At 34.2% G+C, this 23,848-nt stretch overlaps 1 protein-coding gene across 4 annotated transcripts in view; it reads left to right on the top strand.

Annotated features, from left to right (window-relative positions):
- The window catches only part of LOC114331137 (diacylglycerol kinase 1), a 1,205,680-nt gene that overhangs the window by 1,167,073 nt on the left and 14,759 nt on the right, over nt 1–23,848 (top strand). For all 4 annotated transcript variants that reach the window (XM_050643769.1, XM_050643768.1, XM_050643771.1 and 1 more), the window contains 5 exons: nt 148–427; nt 6,164–6,429; nt 14,987–15,142; nt 17,945–18,143; nt 18,354–18,535. In XM_050643769.1, coding sequence (XP_050499726.1) covers nt 148–427; nt 6,164–6,429; nt 14,987–15,142; nt 17,945–18,143; nt 18,354–18,535 — 1,083 coding nt within the window. The remainder of the gene's footprint in view (nt 1–147; nt 428–6,163; nt 6,430–14,986; nt 15,143–17,944; nt 18,144–18,353; nt 18,536–23,848) is intronic.

Genomic DNA, 23,848 nt, shown 5'->3' with positions numbered 1-23,848 from the left:
CAGGAAATAGTTATAATTTGTTCCTATGGGTATTACCTGTCGAAAAAACGCTTCAGTACCCTGGCTGCTGAAGTGTCACGAACAGAATATATTTTTGTCTTATTACCCTGGCCTAAATATTTTATCTCTTTGTTTATTATTTTGAAGGGCACCATATCACAAAACAAGCAACCGGCCATGTCATTCCAAATAACGATATCCCCAAGTTCCGTACCCCTGTTGGTCTTCATTAACCCGAAATCAGGCGGCCGACAGGGCTCCAGAATCCTCAGAAAGTTTCAATACATACTCAACCCGAGACAAGTACATATCCTGGGCGGTGGTAGTGGTCCCATGGCTGGTCTTAGCATGTTTAAAGACGTTCCTAATTTTAAAGTAGTATGCTGCGGAGGAGATGGTACCGTTGGATGGGTATTAGAAACTATGGGTAAGTATTTCATATCCTTTAAAAATATCAGAGCAAGTACCATCAACGCGTGTGTATTGGTATTTATTAAAATTTTAGTAGTTAACAAACATAAAATTCAACCAAAACCAGCCATTTAACGATTAGGTACGTAATTAATTACGTGAACATAGAAATGGCAACTTTTGAAAGGAAAACGAAATGTTCAAACAATAAATTCTAGATAGATGTAAAATGGACTATAAATAATATCTTAGCCCTAAACAAAAAAGAGGTACTGCAGGCGGTACTTTAGATTAGCAGAAAGCTTTATACTATGTTTTTTGTATTTTTAAATTTTAAAATTCTTCTTCATCATTTTTTTGTGTAATCATTACTCTGTCTGTTTTTTCACTGCCTCCGGTGAGTTGTAGTTCTATCGTTTTCGTGGTTCTACCACTGATCGCCTTCTATTGAGGAACCATCTCTCGCCGTCTTTACTACTCTATTTGTTGTTGTCATTCGGTTTATGTGGTCGTTACATTCTACTCTCCTGTTTCTTACCCAGTTATTAACGTTGTCCACCTTGCATCTCCGTCGTATATCGGTACTTCTAGCTATGTCCCATAGTTTCTTGCCATCAATTTTTGAAGGGTTTTATCTGTGCTGTTTCTAGAATTATTTTTGTCCTCTCTGCATCAGAATGTCTTTCTTTCGCGTATATCGTTATTGGTCTGAAAGCTGTTTTATAAATTATGACTCATTTCTTTCTCAATTTTTAGTTATTCATATTGTTTCATTCAGGCAACATGCGGTTCTGTTTGCTTTATTTACTTGATCTTTCACTTCCGTTTCGAGCTTTCTGTAGCTAGATTGTGTGGCGCCTAGATATTTAAACTCTAACACTACTTGTTCTAGTATCTGACACTCCAGCTCTAATTTACATCATAGTAGATTTGCTGTTAGAACCATGCATTTTGTCTTTTTTGGTGACATGTTAAACTTTCTGGTGGTCAAATTGGTGCAGCATACGTTGTAAAAATCATCTCCACTTTGAGAGATTAGTATTGCGTCGTCTGGATAGCAGAATATTTTAAGTTGTTTTTCTCCTATTTGGTAACCTTTATTAGTTCTTACTTTTTTTATTATTTCATCCATGATCAGGTTAGACAATAGAGGACTCAAGGACCCCCTGTCTTATCCCATTGCCTTATTCAATTGGGTGTTAGTTTTTTCCTTATTATACTTTTACTGTGCTATTCTGTAGTGAGTGTATCCATCTGTGGTACTGAATGAAGTGTGCTTGATTACCACTAAATACAGAATACCAAAACACTGAGTATTATTCAATTACTTATTTAAAATCGAAGCAATACTGTAGATCCCGTATAACTATGTACACTTAATGAGATACAAAATAGATACAGTGCTAAGTGCGCTAATAACCGGCAAAATAACGAAAAAGATGGAAAACATAATACGTTGTGCAATAAAAAGATATGAAACTAGTGGAGGTGGGAAATTATCCATAGAAACCTATAAATTTAATACATTACATTAATTATCGATAGTTAGTTTCCACCTTTAGACGTTAGCTTATAAGGGCTATTTGTCGTTAGTCATAAAATTATACGTATGACGTTAACATGAAATTAATTTTTTTTTAATTTCGCATAAAGCGCATAAAGTAAAAACTGATTGAAGACAATAAAGCAAATCTAACTAACACTTTAATTACTATAGGTAGGTACCCTGTGTTTTACTAGGAGGAGTAATTCAAATTACCGCGCCGTAATGCTTGTTTGGTCCAACCTCGGGCAAGTTTCTTCTTCTTCTTTATGTGCCGTGTTTGGCCGTTATCATGTTTACAATTTCCTGAAACCTTTCTCTATCGGCTGCTGCGCGAAATAATTCTTCTACTGTGCAGCCACACCATTGTCTAATATTACGCAACCATGAAAGTTCCTTTCGACCAATCCATCTCTTTTCCTCCACTTTTCCTTGTATTATAAGGCGAAGCAGATGGTATTTAGGTCCTCGAATTATATGGCCGAAGTATTCTGTTTATTCTTCTCACTGACTAAACTCAAAAAACTGATTCACACCCAAGAAACTCACTAGAAAAATCGCCAAAATATATCTTCTTATAAATATTATATTATACTAATACGTCGCTAAAGAGTTCTAAAAACAATTGTTTTTTTTATATAAAAAAAGAGACTAAAAATCTAAAAATTAAAGGAATATTGCAGAAAACAAAAAAATCGCTGATATAACTTAATTAACCTATAAAATGCCAACAGTGTCAAAATTTCATAAATGTCAATAGTGTCAAAATTTAATAAGAGTCTAGGAACTAGAGAAGCACTATTTTGTATGCTCGTTCTCTTACAAAAAAGTTGTGAATTCCGAAAGAACATTTATGTTTGTTTCATCGACTTCGAGAAGGCATTCGACCGAGTACAACACGATACACTTTTCGATTGCCTGCAGGCAGCAGGACTTGACCACTACGATATTAGACTGCTGAAATACTTATATTACAACCAAGTAGCCTCTATCCAAATTGGAGACAGTCGTACTGAAAAACTACCGATAAAACGTGGAGTACCGGAGTATGACAAGGTTGTGTTTTATAACCCACCCTTTTAAATATATACTCTGAAGAAATCTTTATGGAGGCTTTGGATGACAGACAAGAGGGAGTAAGGCTAGGCGGAGAAGTAATTAATAATATTAGATACGCTGACGATACAGCCATTCTTGCTGAAAATTTACAAGATCTTCAGACACTACTAAATCTAGTCAGTGAAGCAAGTTATCGGAGAGGCCTTTTCACCATTTCAAAGAGAGGCACCATTTCAAAAATAAAGTGGATGGTAGTTGGAAAGATTAATATAGATCAAGGTCAGCTTTCTCTTGACGGAGAGGAGTTAGAACGGGTGAATCATTTTAAGTACCTTAGCAGCTGGTTAAATGTGGTTAATTGTGACTCTGATGAAGAGATAATAACTAGGATCGAAATATTACGGAAGGCTTTTATGACCTGGAAACCAGTTTTATGTAACAGAAACCTGTCGATGAATATTCGAAAGAAGGTCCTGAAATGTTATGTGTGGTCTATCCTATTGTATGGTTGTGAGACATGGACGTTAAAAACCACAATGCTAAACAAAATAGAAGCGTTCGAATTGTGATGCTATCGACGAATCCTAAAGATATCGTGGGTTTCGCACACTTCCAATGAAGATGTTCTTCAAATGATGAATTCAGAACGTCTGCTCATAAGCATCATAAAGAGGAGAAAAACAGAATACTTCGGCCATATAATTCGAGGACCTAAATACCATCTGCTTCGCCTTATAATACAAGGAAAAGTGGAGGAAAAGAGATGGATTGGTCGAAAGGAACTTTCATGGTTGCGTAATATTAGACAATGGTGTGGCTGCACAGTAGAAGAATTATTTCGCGCAGCAGCCGATAGAGAAAGGTTTCAGGAAATTGTAAACATGATAACGGCCAACGTCTGGTGCGGGAGCACGCAAAATAGAATTCTATTTGGCGTGCTCCCGCACCAGACGTTGGCCGTTATCATGTTTACAATTTCCTGAAACCTTTCTCTATCGGCTGCTGCGCGAAATAATTCTTCTACTGTGCAGCCACACCATTGTCTAATATTACGCAACCATGAAAGTTCCTTTCGACCAATCCATCTCTTTTCCTCCACTTTTCCTTGTATTATAAGGCGAAGCAGATGGTATTTAGGTCCTCGAATTATATGGCCGAAGTATTCTGTTTTTCTCCTCTTTATGATGCTTATGAGCAGACGTTCTGAATTCATCATTTGAAGAACATCTTCATTGGAAGTGTGCGAAACCCACGATATCTTTAGGATTCGTCGATAGCATCACAATTCGAACGCTTCTATTTTGTTTAGCATTGTGGTTTTTAACGTCCATGTCTCACAACCATACAATAGGATAGACCACACATAACATTTCAGGACCTTCTTTCGAATATTCATCGACAGGTTTCTGTTACATAAAACTGGTTTCCAGGTCATAAAAGCCTTCCGTAATATTTCGATCCTAGTTATTATCTCTTCATCAGAGTCACAATTAACCACATTTAACCAGCTGCTAAGGTACTTAAAATGATTCACCCGTTCTAACTCCTCTCCGTCAAGAGAAAGCTGACCTTGATCTATATTAATCTTTCCAACTACCATCCACTTTATTTTTGAAATGGTGCCTCTCTTTGAAATGGTGAAAAGGCCTCTCCGATAACTTGCTTCACTGACTAGATTTAGTAGTGTCTGAAGATCTTGTAAATTTTCAGCAAGAATGGCTGTATCGTCAGCGTATCTAATATTATTAATTACTTCTCCGCCTAGCCTTACTCCCTCTTGTCTGTCATCCAAAGCCTCCATAAAGATTTCTTCAGAGTATATATTTAAAAGGGTGGGTTATAAAACACAACCTTGTCATACTCCGGTACTCCACGTTTTATCGGTAGTTTTTCAGTACGACTGTCTCCAATTTGGATAGAGGCTACTTGGTTGTAATATAAGTATTTCAGCAGTCTAATATCGTAGTGGTCAAGTCCTGCTGCCTGCAGGCAATCGAAAAGTGTATCGTGTTGTACTCGGTCGAATGCCTTCTCGAAGTCGATGAAACAAACATAAATGTTCTTTCGGAATTCACAACTTTTTTGTAAGAGAACGAGCATACAAAATAGTGCTTCTCTAGTTCCTAGACTCTTATTAAATTTTGACACTATTGACATTTATGAAATTTTGACACTGTTGGCATTTTATAGGTTAATTAAGTTATATCAGCGATTTTTTTGTTTTCTGCAATATTCCTTTAATTTTTAGATTTTTAGTCTCTTTTTTTATATAAAAAAAACAATTGTTTTTAGAACTCTTTAGCGACGTATTAGTATAATATAATATTTATAAGAAGATATATTTTGGCGATTTTTCTAGTGAGTTTCTTGGGTGTGAATCAGTTTTTTGAGTTTACTCCTCTTGGTTTAAAAACAGGGTATAGTAATTTGAGGGTTGAGTACTTACTAAGGTAGCCACTTGAGGACATTTTAACGTTTGACTCCTGTCGACACGTCCAAATGGCGACCGCAGGCGACATCACAATCCTTAGAGGCTGACACACAAATAAACGTCAAAATATGGCAGTGTAGTAGCTGAATTATTTTAGCCTGAAGTAATGAGAAAACTGTGTCTGTTTAATTTTGAAATTAGTTTTTAAATAAAAAATGTTTTAAAAATTAAAGCAAATTAATCAACGCATTAATCATAATCTTTGTTTTCTATTGATTTAAGGACAGTCTTGCTTTCAAACTAACTCGTTCTATTACTTCTAACAGCTCTGATAATTCTTTACAATTAAAAACATGTTAATGGCATACCTATAATTGTGACTGAAGTCAACTAGCTCTTAAGTTAACGTCTAAAGGTGGTAAACTATCTATAGTGGTAATGTAATGTAATGTAAATTTATAGGTTTCTATCGCTAATTTCCCACCTCTACAAGTTCCATCTCTTTTTAGTTCACAACATATCATGTTTCCATCTTTTGCGTTATTTTGCCGGTTATTAGCGCACTCAACACTGTATATGCAGAAGATACGCCCAAAAGAGGTATGACACCATAAGAAGAATTATTAAGCAATTCTTAATTACTAATTTCCAACATCAATATTGTAGTTTTATATCTTTTATAAGCCTCTTTTTGAGCTAATAAACAATTTTATCTTCAGATAAAGTCGAACTAGAATGTCAACCACCAGTAGCAGTGATTCCGTTAGGAACAGGAAACGACTTAGCCAGATGCCTTCGTTGGGGAGGAGGATACGAGGGGGAATCTATACATAAGATGCTACACAAAATTGCTAGAGCTTCCACTGTTATGCTAGACAGGTGGATGATCGATTTATATGATACGTCACCTCCTGATCCGGACCAGAAAATACCAGATACCAGAATCCCGTATAATATTATTAATAACTATTTTTCTATAGGAGTGGTAAGTAACAAAGTTCTTATTTTTATATTATTAGGTATATTAATATTATAGCGTATTATCTGGAAAATTTGGAAACACTTCTACCAAAACTCTCCTGCACACCTATAGGACATTTATCAGGCCAGTAATCGAATACAATGAGTATGTCTACGCGTCACTAAACAAATGCCAAAATCATTTCATCTTGACCACTGAAAGAAAAATCCTGAAGAAATGCATGAGGAAATGTGCTTGGTATACATCAGTATTAGTACATATCGACTCATCTCCCAACTATAGAGGAGAAAAGTCATTATCTCAACAAAAGATACATCGTACGCACGATAGATAGCTCCAACATAAGAACTAAAGAGGCCCTGAAGAGTCCTTTCCCCCGTCTACGTCGTACGCACGATAGATAGCTCCAACATAAGAACTAAAGAGGCCCTGAAGAGTCATTTCCCCCGTCTAGCTAAAGTATACTCACCAGGCGTCCCAAGGAAAAAGTTCCACTCCCTCCAGTCAAACTCTACAGTTGGCTGCAAACTCCTCTAAGATAAAGCAGATAACATAATCTGCAAGCTAAAATGCTGATTAAGAGCCATTCCAATGTATGGCGTGTAACATCGTAGTTCTTCTCACGATTTGGTTGAGTTCTCCTAGTTCCGAAAAAAATGCTTAGCTTCTTAGCTATTAAACACCATCTTCAAATTCCCCGCTCTATTCACTTCTGACAATCAACCATTAGCAAATAACATTGGTCGTCCCCATTATAAGCTCCCGTAACAAAAAAAAGGAGCAGACCTACCTTGAAGAGGCGACAGCCTAAACAATATTTCATAACGTTCTGGATTCAATTATTCTTTTCGTTTAGTTATTTTAATCAAACTTAGACCATACCGGTTCTAGTATGTGCAACAATAAACTTCATTAGCTGTTTTTAACAGCAGAATACACCACCAAGATTAAAGTCTAAAGTTTACAGGACGACTCCACAAGATACATATTTCAAAAAAGAATAACGGAGAGAAGTAGAAACATGTACATCACAGAAAGTGACGGAGTCGAAGAAAGCTGGGCAAAAATTAAGTCTAATATCTTAACCTCAGCCAAGGAAGTTCTTGGCGAAAGAAACATTAATAAATATAAATCGCTTCCAAGGTGAAGAACTCCATGGTTTTGTACAGAAGTGGAGGAAAAATGAAAAAAAAGCTCACCTAAAATACATGTCAATTAAGACACAAGAGGAATACGATAATTATAAGACAATAAGAAACGAAACACATTCAGTCGTAAGAAGAATAAAAAATGATCACTGGGAACGTTTTTAGAAAGAAATGAAACATGATTTTTATGGTCTCGAAAGGAAATATGGCGCTTCATAAGAGGTCAAAGAACAGAGGTAAAGGAACTAATAGAACTAAAACACATAGAAAAGGATACATGGATTAACTATCTAAAAAAGCTCTATGCATAGGAACAACATATGACGCTAGAACCGGAAACACCAGAAATTACCACAAACGAAGATGTTAATATAAGTACACAGTAAGTTCTAAAACACTTGAAAAGCTGAAGAACAGAAAAGCTGCAGGTAAGAATGGAATACCAAACGAATTACTGAAATATTATGGAGCAGCATTGACAGAACAATTAACAACATTAATTAACAAAATTATAAAACACAAAAAAATACCCGAAGAATGGAGAACGAGCGAACTAATTCTACTATTCAAAAAAGGAGACAAAAAGCAGCCAGAAAACTATAGAGGTATCAACTTGTTGAATACTACCCTAAAACTTACAACTATAATTTTACAAAACGTAATGAATCACAGGATAAGTTTAGCAGATGAACAACAAGGTTTTCGTACTGGAAGATCGTGTACAGATGCAATATTCGTCATATAGCAAATTACTGAGAAATCACTAGAGTATAATAGACCATGTCTGATTCACTTGAAGAAAGCATTTGACAGAGTAAGACTCGAAGATGTAATCCATCTTCTGTATAATAGAGAAGTCCCCCTAGATATCATAAGAACTATTGAAAACATCTACTAAAATAACAAAATGGAAGTCAGAATTAATAGTCCATCTATACACAACCTATAGGTATAGGCAGCGGAATAAGACAAGGAGACTCATTGAGTCATATGCTCTTCAATTGAACCATGGATGAAATCATCAAAAACGTCAACAAAGGAAGAGGATATAGAATGGAAAACAAAGAAGTAAAATTACTCTGCTACGCAGACGACGCAATACTGATGAACCAAAATGAAGATAGTCTGCAAAGATTAGTCCACAGATTTAACATAAGAGCAAAAAATTCAATATGACAATTTCATCTTAGAAAACTAAAACAATAGTAATCAGTAAAGAACCAATCAGATGTAAAATGGTATCAGCATTGAACAAGTAATAGAAGTAAAATACCTTGGAATTACATTATAAGTTACGAAGACCTGGATAAAGAAATGAGAAATCAAGTACAAAAAGCAAATAAACTGGCAGGATGCCTTAATAACACTATATGGCGAAACCGACATATTAACACTGAAATGTTAATTAATATTAACTTATTAAACTCTATACTAGCAAGCTTTGAAGAATCTGTGGCTATATATACTGATGCTTCCAAGTCCGAGGATGGTGTAGGATGTGCTTTTTATATTCCCTCCAAAAATATTAATTATTCCTACAAACTAGATAACATATTTTCTATATTTAGTGCTGAATCTATTGCAATCTGCGAAGCTTTGACGTATGTAAGTCAGTCTACAATTGATTCTGCAATAATTATATCATACTCCCTGTCTGTTTTAAACTCATTGGTTTTGACTAAGTACCCAAGTTACTCCTCCAATTATATCATATATGCAATCAAAAAAGATTTTTGGAACTACATAAAGTTAATAAAAAAAGATTAATTTTGTTTGGGTTAAAGCACATATCGGTCTTGAACATAATGAGCATGTTGATATGCTGGCGAAAAAAAGTGTAAAAAATGGTTTGCGTAATAAACATCCTGTAAGTTTTTGTGATGCAGTCTCTTATATTAAAATGAAATACCTCACAATTTGGAATGAATTTTGGTTACATCATACTTATACCAACCCTTCTAGGTACTGTAGTATACAAAAGAAAATACCGAATAGAACGTGGTTCCAGCCATATAATTATTCAAGAAAATACATCACAACTATAATACGTCTTCGTTTTGGTCACGCCTGTTATCCCACACACCTGCATAAAATTCGTGTTCTCGAAAATGATCGATGTCCAAATTGTGATAAAAAAGGTGATTTAGATCATATTTTTTTTTAATGCCAAAAATATAAGAATGAAACAGATCGATTTATTCAGCAGCTACATAGACTTAAGATACCAGCTCCGTTTAATATTCTTAATATCTTAGCCGTATGTATAATGCGTTGGTGATGTTTCTGTCAAGTACCAAAATAGTTTTGTAGTGTCAAGTATTAAAAGTATAAATATGTGTATGTATGTATATAGAGAAAATATGGTGAGCAACTTGGACAGTCCATAGCAAGGCGGCTTTCGAATTGAGTAGAGAGCCGCGGAAGATAAAAACAAAGAAAAAACTTGCTATGGAACTTTGAGGACCTCACCGTCTTGTTTATTATTATTCTTATTTTATTATTCTGATCTTATTGTTATTGTTATTAATTTTTTGTAGATCGTTTTTGAACACACCTATGATGTTGAAAGGAATTAGCTTACCTTAGCTTAGTACCATCTCTTTATTTCAGTACATAAATTACCTCTCAACAGCTATTGAACTAATTTTTCTTCGTTATTAATATTTTATGGACTTACGGTCTTTAAATATTTAATCTTCTTAATATAGTAAAAAAAAAACACTGAAATTAAGTAAAGAATTTATAATGCCAGTGTAAGACCAATAATGACATATGCATCAGAAACAAGACCCGATACAGCCACAACACAAAGACTACTGGAAACGGCAGAGATGAGAGTACTGAGAAGAATTACAGGAAATACGCTGAGAGATCGAAAGAGGAGTGAAGACACGTGTGGTCAAATTAGCAAGAGATAAATCACCAATCGATAGAAGAAGTATCGGCCGACCGCGCAAAAGATGGAGTGACAACCTTCCATAGAGGTTTCAGTCCGCCAATGAACAAGCAGAATTGCTTATAAAGAGGAAGAACAAGAAGAAGCTGTTTTTATATGAATTAGGATATGTACCTACTTATCTCTGTATTTATGACCAGACATACAGTCGGAAAAATGAAAGAATACGCATGAACGATCACATCAATCACATATTATTCAGATTATTAATAATCTATCTCTCTCGTTTGTTATTTATGGAAAAAAACAGCAAATATAAAATATGTGATTGATGTGATCGTTCATGGGTATTCTTTCATTTTTCCGACTGTACCTACTTTAGTTGCTTTGTTTGGATATTATGTCGACATTTGGCACTATATTACAATATCCAAATTACCTCCTATTGTTTCCATATTTTCTGTTTTCTATAATCATATCGATGTATCTTTAAAAGAACACAAATCTACAGTAGATATTTAGTTTCTTTATTTTTATTGATGTGCCTATCCGTGACGAATGTTGGCGATCATCATGGCAATCTTCACTTTATCTGCGGCAACGCGGAAAAGCTTCATAGATGTTGTGTTAAACCAGGTTCTGAGGTTATTTAACCAGGATGTCCTTCTTCTTCCTGGACCTCGCTTTTCAAATATTTTTCCTTGTAAGATGACTTGAAGGAGGGCATATCTGGATTATTCTGAGTACCTCCTCATTTGTGACCCCGTCAGTCCACGGCTTCCAATCCAAATACTTCCAATTTTCTGCACACATATCTTCGGTCAAGGTACACTATAAACAATGACAGAGAAGACGTAGCATCCCAGCATTTTTAGTTTTATTCTTCATTTAGTATGGTACCGAGGTAGTTGTAGTGCGCCACTATTTCTACAAGGGTTTGGTTTAATTTCTTCTTCTTCTTCTTATATTAGGCCACTTGACCTGTTCTTAACCGATTTTGAGCTTGTATCCGTAGCTGTGATGTTGACTGCCAGCTATCTCGCCATCTTTTAAAGGGCCTTCCTATTGGTCTCTTGCCTGTTGGCTTCGAATCCCTGCCTATACGGGCTATTCTCTCGCTGTCCATTCTCGTCACATGCTGATTCCACTCTCGTCGTCTCTGTCTTCCACACCGTACTATATCTTGTATGTAACAGAGATCTCTTATTATGTCATTCGGTATTCTATCTCTCAGTGTTTTCCCCGTTATTGACCTCAACTTTCTCATTTCTGATGTTCTCAGTATCCTCTTGGTTTCTGCTGTGTCACATCTTGTTTCTATCGCGTACGTCATGATCGGTCTTACACATGATTTGTATTTGCGTACTTTCCCTTCCAGCCTCATATCTTTGTTTCTCCAAATGACATCCCACAGACAACGTGACACGTAATTGGCTTTATATGCTTGCTTTCGGACGCTCTCTTTAACATCCCATAACTTTGGACTCCCAGATATTGGAATCTCGAGACTTGTTCAATTAGTTCGTTGTTAATTACTAATTTGCATCTTATGGGTTCCCTTGACACTACCAGGGATTTTATCTTAGCTGTTGATATTTTTATGTTGTAGTTCTTCGCCACTGTACTGAAAGTTTGTAGGTTATCCTCGTTATCGGAGATTAAGATTGCGTTGTCAGCATAAGAGAGGATTTTTATTTGTTTTTCTGCCATCTTATATTCTTTTCCAGTATCTTTAATGTTTTCTATGATTTTGTCCATTACTAAATTAAAAAGCAATGGGCTCAAGCTATCGCCTTGTCTGATTCCCGAGTTGATTTCTACTTCCGATGTTAGTTCATTCTCGACTTTTATTCTGGTTTTGTTCTTCGTATTAATGTCTTTAATTATCCTTATCACCTTATTGGGCTGATTTTTCTCCTTTAGCAATCTTAGCACATCTTCCAATCTTACACAATCAAAGGCCTTGGTCAGATCTATAAAGCACATAAATGCAGGTTTATTATATTTCAGTGCTTTCTCAGCAATTTGTCTGGCTATGAATATGGCGTCTATTGTGGACCTATTTTTCCGAAAACCTTGTTGTTCCTTACTAATTGTGTATTCTTCATTTATTTTATTGGCAAGTATTTTTTGTTAAAAGTTTAAAAGTTGTGCTCAGCAAGGTGATGGTACGGTAGTTGCTAGGGTTTTGCTATTTCCTCTCTTGTGTATAGGTATTGTTATACTCGTCCTCCACTGGTCTGGTACACGCTGACTACATATTATTTCTTGAAAGAGGATCTCTTTGTTTTTGATTAAGGTTTCTCCTCCGTATTTTAGGAGTTCATTTGATACCCCATCGGGTCCTGGGGTTTTTCTGTTTTTTAATTTACGTACAGTCGGAAAAATGAAAGAATACCCATGAACGATCACATCAATCACTTATTTTGTATTTGCTGCCTTTTTCTATAAATTACAAACGTTTGTTATAGAAGAAGACAGCAAATACAAAATAAGTGATTGATGTGATCGTTCATGAGTATTCTTTCATTTTTCCGACTGTATGTTATTTCGTATTTTAGGGCAGTCAATGAAGGTATTTGGCTCCGAATTCCATCCTACTACATCGATTTACTTGATATTTTCACAGTAAGTAGGGAATAGCTCAAGAAACCCCTTCTCAGGGGTGAAACATGTTTTGGTTAAAATAGCCACGGAAGAGGCTAGAGAACCTAATTTTAAGCAAAAACTGTTCCATAACTATTTTTTGAAAACTCAATACTTTTTGAGTTATTCGTGGTTGAAAATTGGCCATTTTCATTGAAAAATGACACCTTTTCGGACGGATTTTTGCGAATACCTTAAAAACTTTGAATTTAACAAAAAAAAACTATATAAAATATTACTGTAGGTTATAAAAAAACAAAGAGATTCGTTCCTTCATAATTCTTCTAGTTAAAATACAAAGAGGGATATGGTAGGTAAGAAGAGTTTGTTTTTTGCTGCATGCTCAAATCGGTGTATTCAACTTCAAATAACAGAGAAACTGTCGATTTTAGGTGTATAATGATACTAATAACTTTTGTAGTGCTTGAAAAGACCTTTAAAATGAGCAATGATAATGGTCGATTACATTCAAACTAAGCGAGATATTCTGCAAAAAAGTTGATGACTAATGTATATTGAGAAGAAATGAGAAGTATATTTAACCCCTCATCCATCAAAATTTAAATACATCGTTTTTCTTCTACAATACTTTTTATTATAGTGTTATTTCTATGTTCAAAAAGTTGGACTGGATTAAAATGAATGGTCTTTGAAAAAAATAAGATCACATTATAGAGCGCATTTTTAAAGTTTCTTAAAAATCTTCCTTTTTCTCCATGTAACTCGACAAAGATAAGAGATACGAAAAAAAGATCTCACACAAAAATGTAGGGCTTTTTCAGATAAAAATTTCCTTTTTGTTTTTCATTACTGTATCTCTTATTATTTTCAAGTTACATCGAGAAAAAGGAAGATTTTTAAGAAAATTTAAAAATGCTCTCTAGAATTTGATCTTTTTTTTAAACCATTCATTTTAAACCCGTCCAACTTTTGGAACATAGAAATAACACTATAATAAAAGGTATTGTGGAAGGAAAACGATGCATTTACATTTTGGTGGATGGGGGTTAAAATTACTTCCCATTTTTTTTTAAATACATTAGTTATCACTTTTGTTTGCAGCTTATCTCGCTTAGTTTTAATGTAATGGACCTATAATATATCATTTTAAAGGTCTTTTCAAGTACTACAAAAGGTATTAGTAACATTATATACCTAAAATTGACCGTTTCTCTGTTATTTCAAGTTGAATACACCAAATACAATTTAAGAATGTACCAAAAAAACAGACTATTTTCATTTAACACATCTCTTTTTATATTATAACTAGAAGATTTGTGAAGGCAAGTGTCTCTTTGTTTTTTTATAACCTACAAAAATATTTATTATAGTTTTTTTAGTTAGATGCATAGTTTTTAAGGTATTCGCAAAAAACCGTTCGAAAAGGTATTATGTTTCAATGAAAATGGTCAATTTTCAACCACGAATATCTCAAAAAGTATTGAGTTTTCAAAAAAAAATTATAGAACAGTTTTTGCTTAGAATTAGGTTCTCTAGCGAATTCCGTGGTAAACCGTTTAACCAAAAAATTTTCCACCCCTGAGAAGGGGTGGGAACCACCACCAAGATAAAAGCACACATCGGCATAGGGTAGACTTTGAATTAGGAGTTAAGTAGAGGCTATGCCCAAAATTTCATTAAAGTCCATGCAGTATGATAGAATTCGGAGGTAATATCCTATTCTTGCTCCCATTGACTGGCGTATTTCTTCTTTTGTGATTTCTAGTTCTGTGTCTATGTTGGATTCTTCTTCATTTCCTGTTTCTTCCTCTTCTTCAGGTATTATAGTTTTCTATTTAATTTCTTAGTTGTAAATAATTGTGTAAAATTTTTTGTGGTAAGATCGGCATTTATATTTTTATCCTTTTAGGATGCTGCTATTTGTGTCAAATTTCACTTAGAACGAGAAAAGAATCCGGAAAAATTTAACAGTAGAATGAAAAATAAACTTTGGTACTTCGAATACGCTACTTCGGAACAGTTTTCGGCCTCTTGCAAAAATCTGCACGAGCACATCGAAATAAGCGTAAGTTTTTATACGTTTTCCACTTTGTTACTTCTTTTAGATGAGGGCATTTAGCACAAAATAAATAAATTTTTAAATACAGCACCTAGAGACTTGCAGTTTTTTGCATTATGTTCAGGATGACGTCAGGAAAAAAGTCCCGTAAAGTGCATAAAATGCATCCAAAATTGCATAAATATATAAATATAAATAAAGTCAAAATCAGTATACTAAGGAACAAAATTTATTACTTTGGGGTTTTTTGGGGTCACTGAATACGATTATGCCATCAGAACTGACCCTTGGATCACCTGGTGTCCAAGGTCAGTGCAAGAGACGTCATTTTCTGGAGTTTCGATGGTTTTCGGTATTAAATCGATGCTAATGGATTACTCACGGGTTTTAGGGGTCACTAAGTGCTGATATGCCATCAGAATTGACCTCCGGAGTACCTAGGAACCTCCTAGTACCTAGGTACCTAATTGACCTCCGCAGTAGGGTCGCTACTAAGGCACGTCAACTGGACTATTCGGGGGGTCTTTGAGGTGGTTAAACACGAATATGCCATCAGAACAGACCTTTGGATCACCTGGTGCCCAAGGTCACTGCAATGGACGTCATCTTCTGGACTTTCGAGGGCTTTCGGTATCAAATTGGTGCAAACGGATGACTTACGGGTTTTTGGGGTCGTTAAACACGAATATGCCATGAGAATTAAATTCCTGAGTACCTGGTGCCCAGGATCGCTACTAATACGTAATCTTCTGGAGTTTCGACTGTTTTCGGCATTTAATTGATGTAAACGGATTACTCACGGGTTTTTTGGGGTCGATAAACACAAATTTGCCATCAGAACTAAACTCCGGAGTACCTGGTGCTCAGGGTCGCTCCTAGGGCACGTCATCTTCTGGGGTTTCGACTGGTTTCGGCATTTAATTGATGCAAATGAATTACTAGAGGGTTTTTGAGGTCGCTAAATACGAATATGCCATCAAAATGGATTACTCGGGGGATTTTTAAAGTCGTTAAACACGAACATGCGATCAAAACAGACCATCGTAGCACCTGGTGTCCGCGGTCACTGCAAGGGGCGTCATCCTCTGGGCGAGGTTTTTCGGTACTATATTGACGCAAACCGATTACTTATAGTTTTTGGGGTTGCTGAATACGAATATGCCATCAGAACAGACACCGGACCAGCTGGTTCCTAGGGCACGCCATCTTCTGGAGTTTCGAAAGTTTTCGGTACTAAATTGATTCAAACGGATTACTCATGGCTTTTTGGGGTTGCTGAATACGAATACGCCGTTAGAACACACACTTTAGCACCTGGTGCCTAAAGCACATTATCTTCTGAGGTTGCGTGAGTTTTCAGTACCAAATTCATGCAAACAAATTACTTTTGGGTTTTTAGGATTGTTGAACACGAATATGACTTAGATGAAGGATTCTGAAGTACCTAGTGATTACTATGATCAATAATAACACCAACGCATAATAACATTGTCCTATATAGTAAATCGATCTGGAAATATATAAATTTATAGTATTATATTATATTCTATTTTATTTAGTATAAATTTTATATATGCATAAGTAAGACAATTGAATGGCACAGTGACGTCCCTTGCAGTGACCATGGTCACCAGGTGCTCCGTGGGTCTGTTCTTATGGCCTATTCGTGTTTGGTGACCTCAAAAAACCCCCCGAGTAATCCATTTGCATCCATTTTATGCCGAAAGCCCTCGAAACTCCAGAAGATGACGTGCCTTAGTAGCGATCCTGGGCAACAGGTACTCCGGAATTAAATCCTGATGACATATTCGTGATTAGCTACCCCCAAAAACCTGCAAGTAATCCGTTTGAATCAATTTAATACCGAAAACCCTCGAAACTCTAGATGACGTCACGTCCCTTGCAGTGACCTTCGGCACCAGGTGATCCGGTGGTCTGTTCTGATGGCATATTCATGTTTAACGACCCAAAAACCCCGAGTAATCCATTTTCATCAATTTAGTGCCGAAATCTCTCAAACTCCAGTAGAGGACGCCCCTTGCAATGATCTTGGGCTCCAGTTGCACAGGAAGTCGGTTTTGATACCATATTCGTGTTTAGCGACCTCAAAAACCCGTAAGTCCTCGAAACTCCAGAAGATGACGTCCCTTACAGTGGCCTTGGGCACCAGGTGATCCAAAGGTCTGTTCTGATGGCATATTCCTGTTTAGCCACCTCAAAAACCCCCTGAATAGTCCAGTTGCATCAATTTAGTGCCGAAATCACTCGAAACTCCAGAAGATGACGTGCCTTAGTAGCAACCCTACTCCGGAGGTCAATTAGGTACCTAGGTACTAGGAGGTTCGTAGGTACTCCGGAGGTCAATTCTGATGGCATATCAGTACTTAGTAACCCCTAAAACCCGTGAGTAATCCGTTTGCATCGATTTAATACCGAAAACCATCGAAGCTCCAGAAGATGACGTCTCTTGCACTGACCTTAGACACCAGGTGATCCAAGGGTCAGTTCTGATGGCGTAATCGTATTCAGTGACCCCAAAAACCCCTAAAGTAATAAATTTTGTTCCTTAGTACACTGATTTTGAATTTATTTTTATATCTATGCAATTTTGGATGCATTTTATGCACTTTACAGTGCAATTATGCATTTCCATCTATTTTTGAATAGTAGACTTTTTTCCTGATGTCATCCTGAACATAATGCAAAAAACTGCAGGTCTCTAAGTGCTGTATTTAAAAATTTATTTATTCGGGTGTTTTTAGTGCTATCTAAATGCCCTGGTCTATTTACACAAATCTTATATTTTAGTGTGACGACCAAAGTCTGGATTTGGCGAACGGTCCACCTCTGCAGGGAATAGCTCTACTAAATATTCCATATACTCATGGAGGTTCTAACCTTTGGGGAGAGCACCTGTCAAGCACGAGAAGGAAAAAGCCGAAAAAGAGACAAAAAGAACTTAGTACGAGCAGTTTCAATTCTGTGGATCTTAGTGTGGCGATACAAGGTATAGAATATCTGCAATGTATTTTTTCCATTTTTTTAACAGAAAATTCTCCGACATCCTCTTTAACGTTGAAGAATTAGTGGGAAGGGATTGTAGATTGTGTTAAACGCTAAAGATGTAGCACTAAGCAATTAAAATTAGTTGGAATTGTTTTTAAAATAATTGATTTATTCATTTTTTTTCTCTATGCATTTTTGATGCTTGTTGTAGATATCGGAGATGGGCTGATAGAAGTGATAGGCCTGGAAAATTGTCTACATATGGGCCAAGTTCGGACAGGACTGAGAGCTAGTGGCAGAAGATTGGCACAATGTTCCTCAGTTTTGATCAAGACAAAAAAGACTTTCCCCATGCAAATTGATGGTGAACCTTGGATGCAACCTCCAACCACAGTAAGTTATACTTAAATTGTTTAACCCTTAAACAATTTGTCGTGCCACCAGTGCGTAATAGTGCGACCGATATGTGAAACAATTGCACATTTAATGATACAAGCATATAATTTGGACCACATATACTACACATATAAAGGTTCAAATTTAGATATGAGGCCATCTCAGATTTGCCTTTTACAAAAATGGCGGGCGTTCAAAATGTCGGCTATACTTATGTGTTAATAGTACCATAACTTTTGAACGAAAAGTCCGATTTCAACCAAATTTGGTATATAGGTTTTTTTATTTACAAGAGGGATGTGGTGAACCGGAAGAATCGGTTTATCAGAATTCTGTGTTTTTCTGGTTGTTTATGTAAAAATATATTTTTTCAATTTTAACCCTCTGTATATACTAATTTTTCAAAAAGGTAATACCGCAATTAAAAAGAGCGTAAAAATATTTTGTTGAAAATGTTTTGAACTTTTTAGTTATGTTAATTACCATTTAATAAATGCATAACGTGTTTTCACATGTACCTATGGCAAATTCGTGCATTATAAGAATTATTGTGCATTTAATGGTAGAAGCATATAATTTGGACCACATATACTACACACATCAAGGTTCAAATTAAGATAAAAGGCCATCTCAGATTTTACCTTTTACAAAAATGGCGGGCATGCAAAATGACGACTATACATATGTGACTTATAGCACGATAACTTTTGAACTATATTCTTTTGAACTTTGGTATATAGATTCTCTTTTTGATGTGTAAGACTAAGGTCTTGAACCGGAAGAATCGATTTACCAGAAGTTGTGGTTTTCCTGATTTTTATATAAAAACATGTTGTTTTTGTACCAATTCTTTCACCCTGTATATATTAATTTTTCAAAAAGTTAATACCGGCGTTGAAAAGAGCGTAAAAATATTTTTTAGGAAATATTTTGAACTCTTTAGTTATGTTAATTACCAATCAATAAATGCATAACGTATCTTAACATGTACCTATGAAACTATGTGCGGCGCATTAGTGCAAATAATATAAGAATTATTGTACATTTAATGGTAAAAGCATATAATTTGGACCACACACACTACACATACAAAGATTCAAATTTAGATATGAGGCCATCTCAGATTTCGTCTTTTACAAAAATGGCGGGCATTCAACATGAATCTACCGCACATAGGTACGTGTGAAGAGAGGTTATGCATTTATTAAATGGTAATTAACATAACAAAAAAGTTCAAAATCTTTCCTAAAAAATATTTTTCACTATTTTCAATGGCGGTATTACCTTTTTGAAAAATCATTATATACAGGGTGAAAGAATTGACAAAAACAACAACATATTTTTACATAAAAAACAGTAAAAACACAACTTCTGGTAAACCGATTCTTCCTGTTCAAGATCTCGATCTTATTCATCAAAAAAAGAAACTTGATAAAAAATTTGGCTGAAATCGGACGTTTCGTTCAAAAGTTATCGTGCTATTAGTTACATACGTATAGCCGCATTGTGAATGCTCGCCATTTTTGTAAAAGGCAAAATCTGAGATGGCCTCATATCTAAATTTGAACTTTTGTATGTGTAGTATAATATACTACATATTATGTGGTCCAAATTGTATGGCTCTACCATTAAATGTACAATAATTATTATAATATTTGCACGAATCTGCCACACATATGTACATGTGAAGATACGTTATGCATTTATTAAATAATAATTATAATTAACATAACTAAAAAGTTCAAAATATTTCCTAAAGCATATTGTTACGCTCTTTTCAATGGTGGTGTTACCATTTTGAAAAACTAATATAGTTATACAGGGTGAAAGAATTGAAAATAAATTATTTACATAGTATAAAATAGTTTTACATAAAAAACCAGAAAAAACACAACTTCTGGTAAACCCATTCTTCCAGCTCACGACATAGATCTTGTAAATCACAAAACGAACCCAAGTACCAAATTTGGTTGAAATCGGACTTTTCATTCAAAAGATATCGTGCTATTAGTCATATATGTATAGTCGCCAATTTTGAATGACCGCCATTTTTGTAAGAGGCAAAATCTTAGATGGCCTCATATCTAAATGTGAACCTTTATATGTGCAGCTTATGTGGACCAAATTATACGCTTGTATCATTAAATGTGCAATTCTTATAAAATTTTTCACGAATCTGCCGCCCTATAAAAAATTATCACGTACGAATAAATCTGTTTTGACCAGTACTTGCCAAATATTCAAACCGATAATTCGTTCTCAAACTGCTCTAAATGTAATAACTAGAAACCATAAAAAACTCTTCTTCTTCTTCTTCTTCTTCTTCTTCTTCTTCTTCTTCTTCTTCTTCTTCTTATTCTTCTTCTTCTTTTTCTGTAGATATGATCTGTTGGTTTTTTCAGTGTGCCTCTAGTAAGTTGTCCATCCATCGTTCTCGTGGTCTTTCCTCTGATTCTCTTCCTATTGAAGAACCGTCTCTCGCCGTTCTTACTACTCTATTTGTTGTCGTTCCGCTTATGTAGTCGTTCCGGTTCCATTCTATTCTTCTGTTTCTTTTCATTTATGAATATTCTCCACCTTGCATCTCGGTTGTATATCTGTACTTCTGGCTCTGTTCTGATTGATTTAAGACGTGAAATTAACAAAAAATAATTTATTGTTTATTGTTTATTATTTATGGAAGATGCAAGCAGAGCATACACTAGGATATATTCTGTGATCCAAGTATTTTGTTGTTAAAGATGTTCAAAATTTATTATAAGTATTCCACAGTAACAATATATAGGGGAGTGCATTTAGATTTTCACTTCGGAAAAAATCAAACAAGATAAAACTTTTTGTAATTTCATTAAGAAATGTTTAATAAACAACATATCAAAAAGTTCTACTCGAGAAGTGGGAACAAATGAACAGCGAAGTTAGATGTTTTTTTAAATAACTCCGAAAATATAATTTTTAGAAAAAAACTGACTTGACCATTGAAAAATTCATAAAATTTTACAAAAAAAAACCTTTTATAAAGATTTTTCTAAAATTAAATCTCTAGCTTCTGTAATTTTTTATTTATAACGCTAAAGTCACCCTTCTCACACACATTGGCGCACTGTAAACTAGCGTTGGAAGAAGTGCACAGTTGAGTTTTTTTAATGTAATTCTTTAACTAATGGATCAAAAGAAATTTTACAAATTGGACATGAAAGAAGATAAAATAAGCTATCTTATGGTTGTAATAAAAAGAAATAAAATGTATGGACATAAGTACGGTGTGGGCGGAAAGTGAGCCTTACATGAATTTTGTTTAAAAATGATTTAAAAATGTGTAACTAATACAATTTTACTTATAAAAGTGTCAAATTTCCACAACTTAACTCTCAATCATCTTACTAAACGATGTTTTATTCAAAAAAAATTTCAAAAATTTAATTCAAATAATACGATGTCTCAAAAAATGTAATTTTTGAAAACTTCGTAGTTTTACAGAATTCCCACCAGTTTAAGACGGTATTACTCAAGCTTGAATAAATCTAATACAATTTTTTTGCTATTTTTTTAAAGCTTGGGATGTAATCTTTAAAAAACACTGAATTATTTTAGTTTAAAATTGAAATAAACAATTTATTTTTGAGAAAACTAAGAAAGATAACAAAAATGTAATACAAAAACCGAAAATTACCAGCTGAAAAAATGTATATACAGAGTGATCAAAACTTTTTTCTGTAAAACTTACCTAAAATACATTTAATAATAAGCTTCAACAATAATAAATGTTCAACAAAAAAAATTTTTTTTAGCTCTTATACAGTATGTCTGCGTAACTTGGAACCTATTGATAACTTTTTTAATATCAGTTTTACGAAAAAAAGTTATTTTTTATAAAATACTCCGCATCGTATATAACATAAGATGCAACCATCAAATATCAAATTTTGTTAATTTTGTACGAGGTATGTCAAAAATATGAATTTCACTCAAGAGTAAGGTACCTTTATATTTCACAATATCGAAAATTTTTATAAAGAAAAGTTGTTTGGAATTAAAAACTATGTTTCAATATGTAATTATATCCTTCTAATCGAAAATTTGTTTTTTTTTATATATTCTTTCTAATACATTTTAATTTTTAATATTATTGTGAAAATTATTTGTTTATCTTTTTTTTTAAGAATGAAGTTCCATATTTGTTTATTGGATTCTACTTGTTTTTTATTTAAATATCCGCCATTTTGGATCCGCCATTTTGAAATTTAAATTTTGAATCTTTAATTCAGATTCAACAACCTGTTAAAAATAAAAACAATAAATGTTTTACAAAAAGTTCTTTTTTATGTTCTTTTTAGAAAATCCGCATTTTGGATCCGCCATTTTATAGTTTATAATGTTAACATTTAAGTTAGATTTATCAAAGCACTCAAAAATAAATATATGTAGAAATAAATACATTCGGTAAGTAATTATGATTTTACAACTATTTTTTAAGTTATCCGCCATTTTGGATCTGCCATTTTATAATTTAAATTATCAAAATTGGATTCAGGTTCAGCAACCTCTCAAAAATATCCACATATAGGCAAACAAACACGTTTTATAAAAAAAATTCGGATTTTACAACTACTTTTTAAGGATTTCTAGGAAAAAATCCGCCATTTTGAATCCGCCATTTTGAATTTGCAAATTGTAATGTCAGATTCGGGTTCAGCATAATCAAAACTAAAATAAAAACATTTTTTATCAAAATAAAATGTTGAATTCACCCATATTCTTAACATTATTTATACAAAACAATTGTTATTGTTTAAACAATTAATAAACAATTAGCGGCGAAATTTGTGAGTAGAACTTTTTACTTTAACATATTTATAAACTAACAAAAAAAGTTTTAGAAAAATATAACCTTGTTGGATTTTTTCCGAAACATTGTATCTTTTCGTTCTAATTGCACTCCCCTAATAGTATTAAAAAAATCACTTTATCACTTTTTCTCTTTTCTCGATTAAGTATAAGTTTTTATTGTATAGTATATAGACTATGGTAATCACTGAATACATACGAGTAGTTAGTGAAAAAATTATAATATTAATTAACTGAATTAATAATTTAAGTTATCCTATAACATTCAAAAGCCATCTCTAAGTTAATGATGTCAATGTCAATTCAAAATTAAGTAATGTTTACCATATGTATCCATACCAGTGAGAATTTTACTTTTTGGATGTGAGAGGTGACATTCAGATTTTTGCAGATAAAGTTAGGTGACAACTTCAATAATAATAATTGACTTATGCTCCTAAAAAAATTAAAAGATTTAAAAAT

This window comes from Diabrotica virgifera, chromosome 2, assembly GCF_917563875.1.
Source record: "Diabrotica virgifera virgifera chromosome 2, PGI_DIABVI_V3a".
Lineage (NCBI taxonomy): Eukaryota > Metazoa > Arthropoda > Insecta > Coleoptera > Chrysomelidae > Diabrotica > Diabrotica virgifera.
The sequence above is the reverse complement of the archived record's forward strand: the minus strand, read 5'-3'. Positions and strand labels throughout refer to the sequence as shown.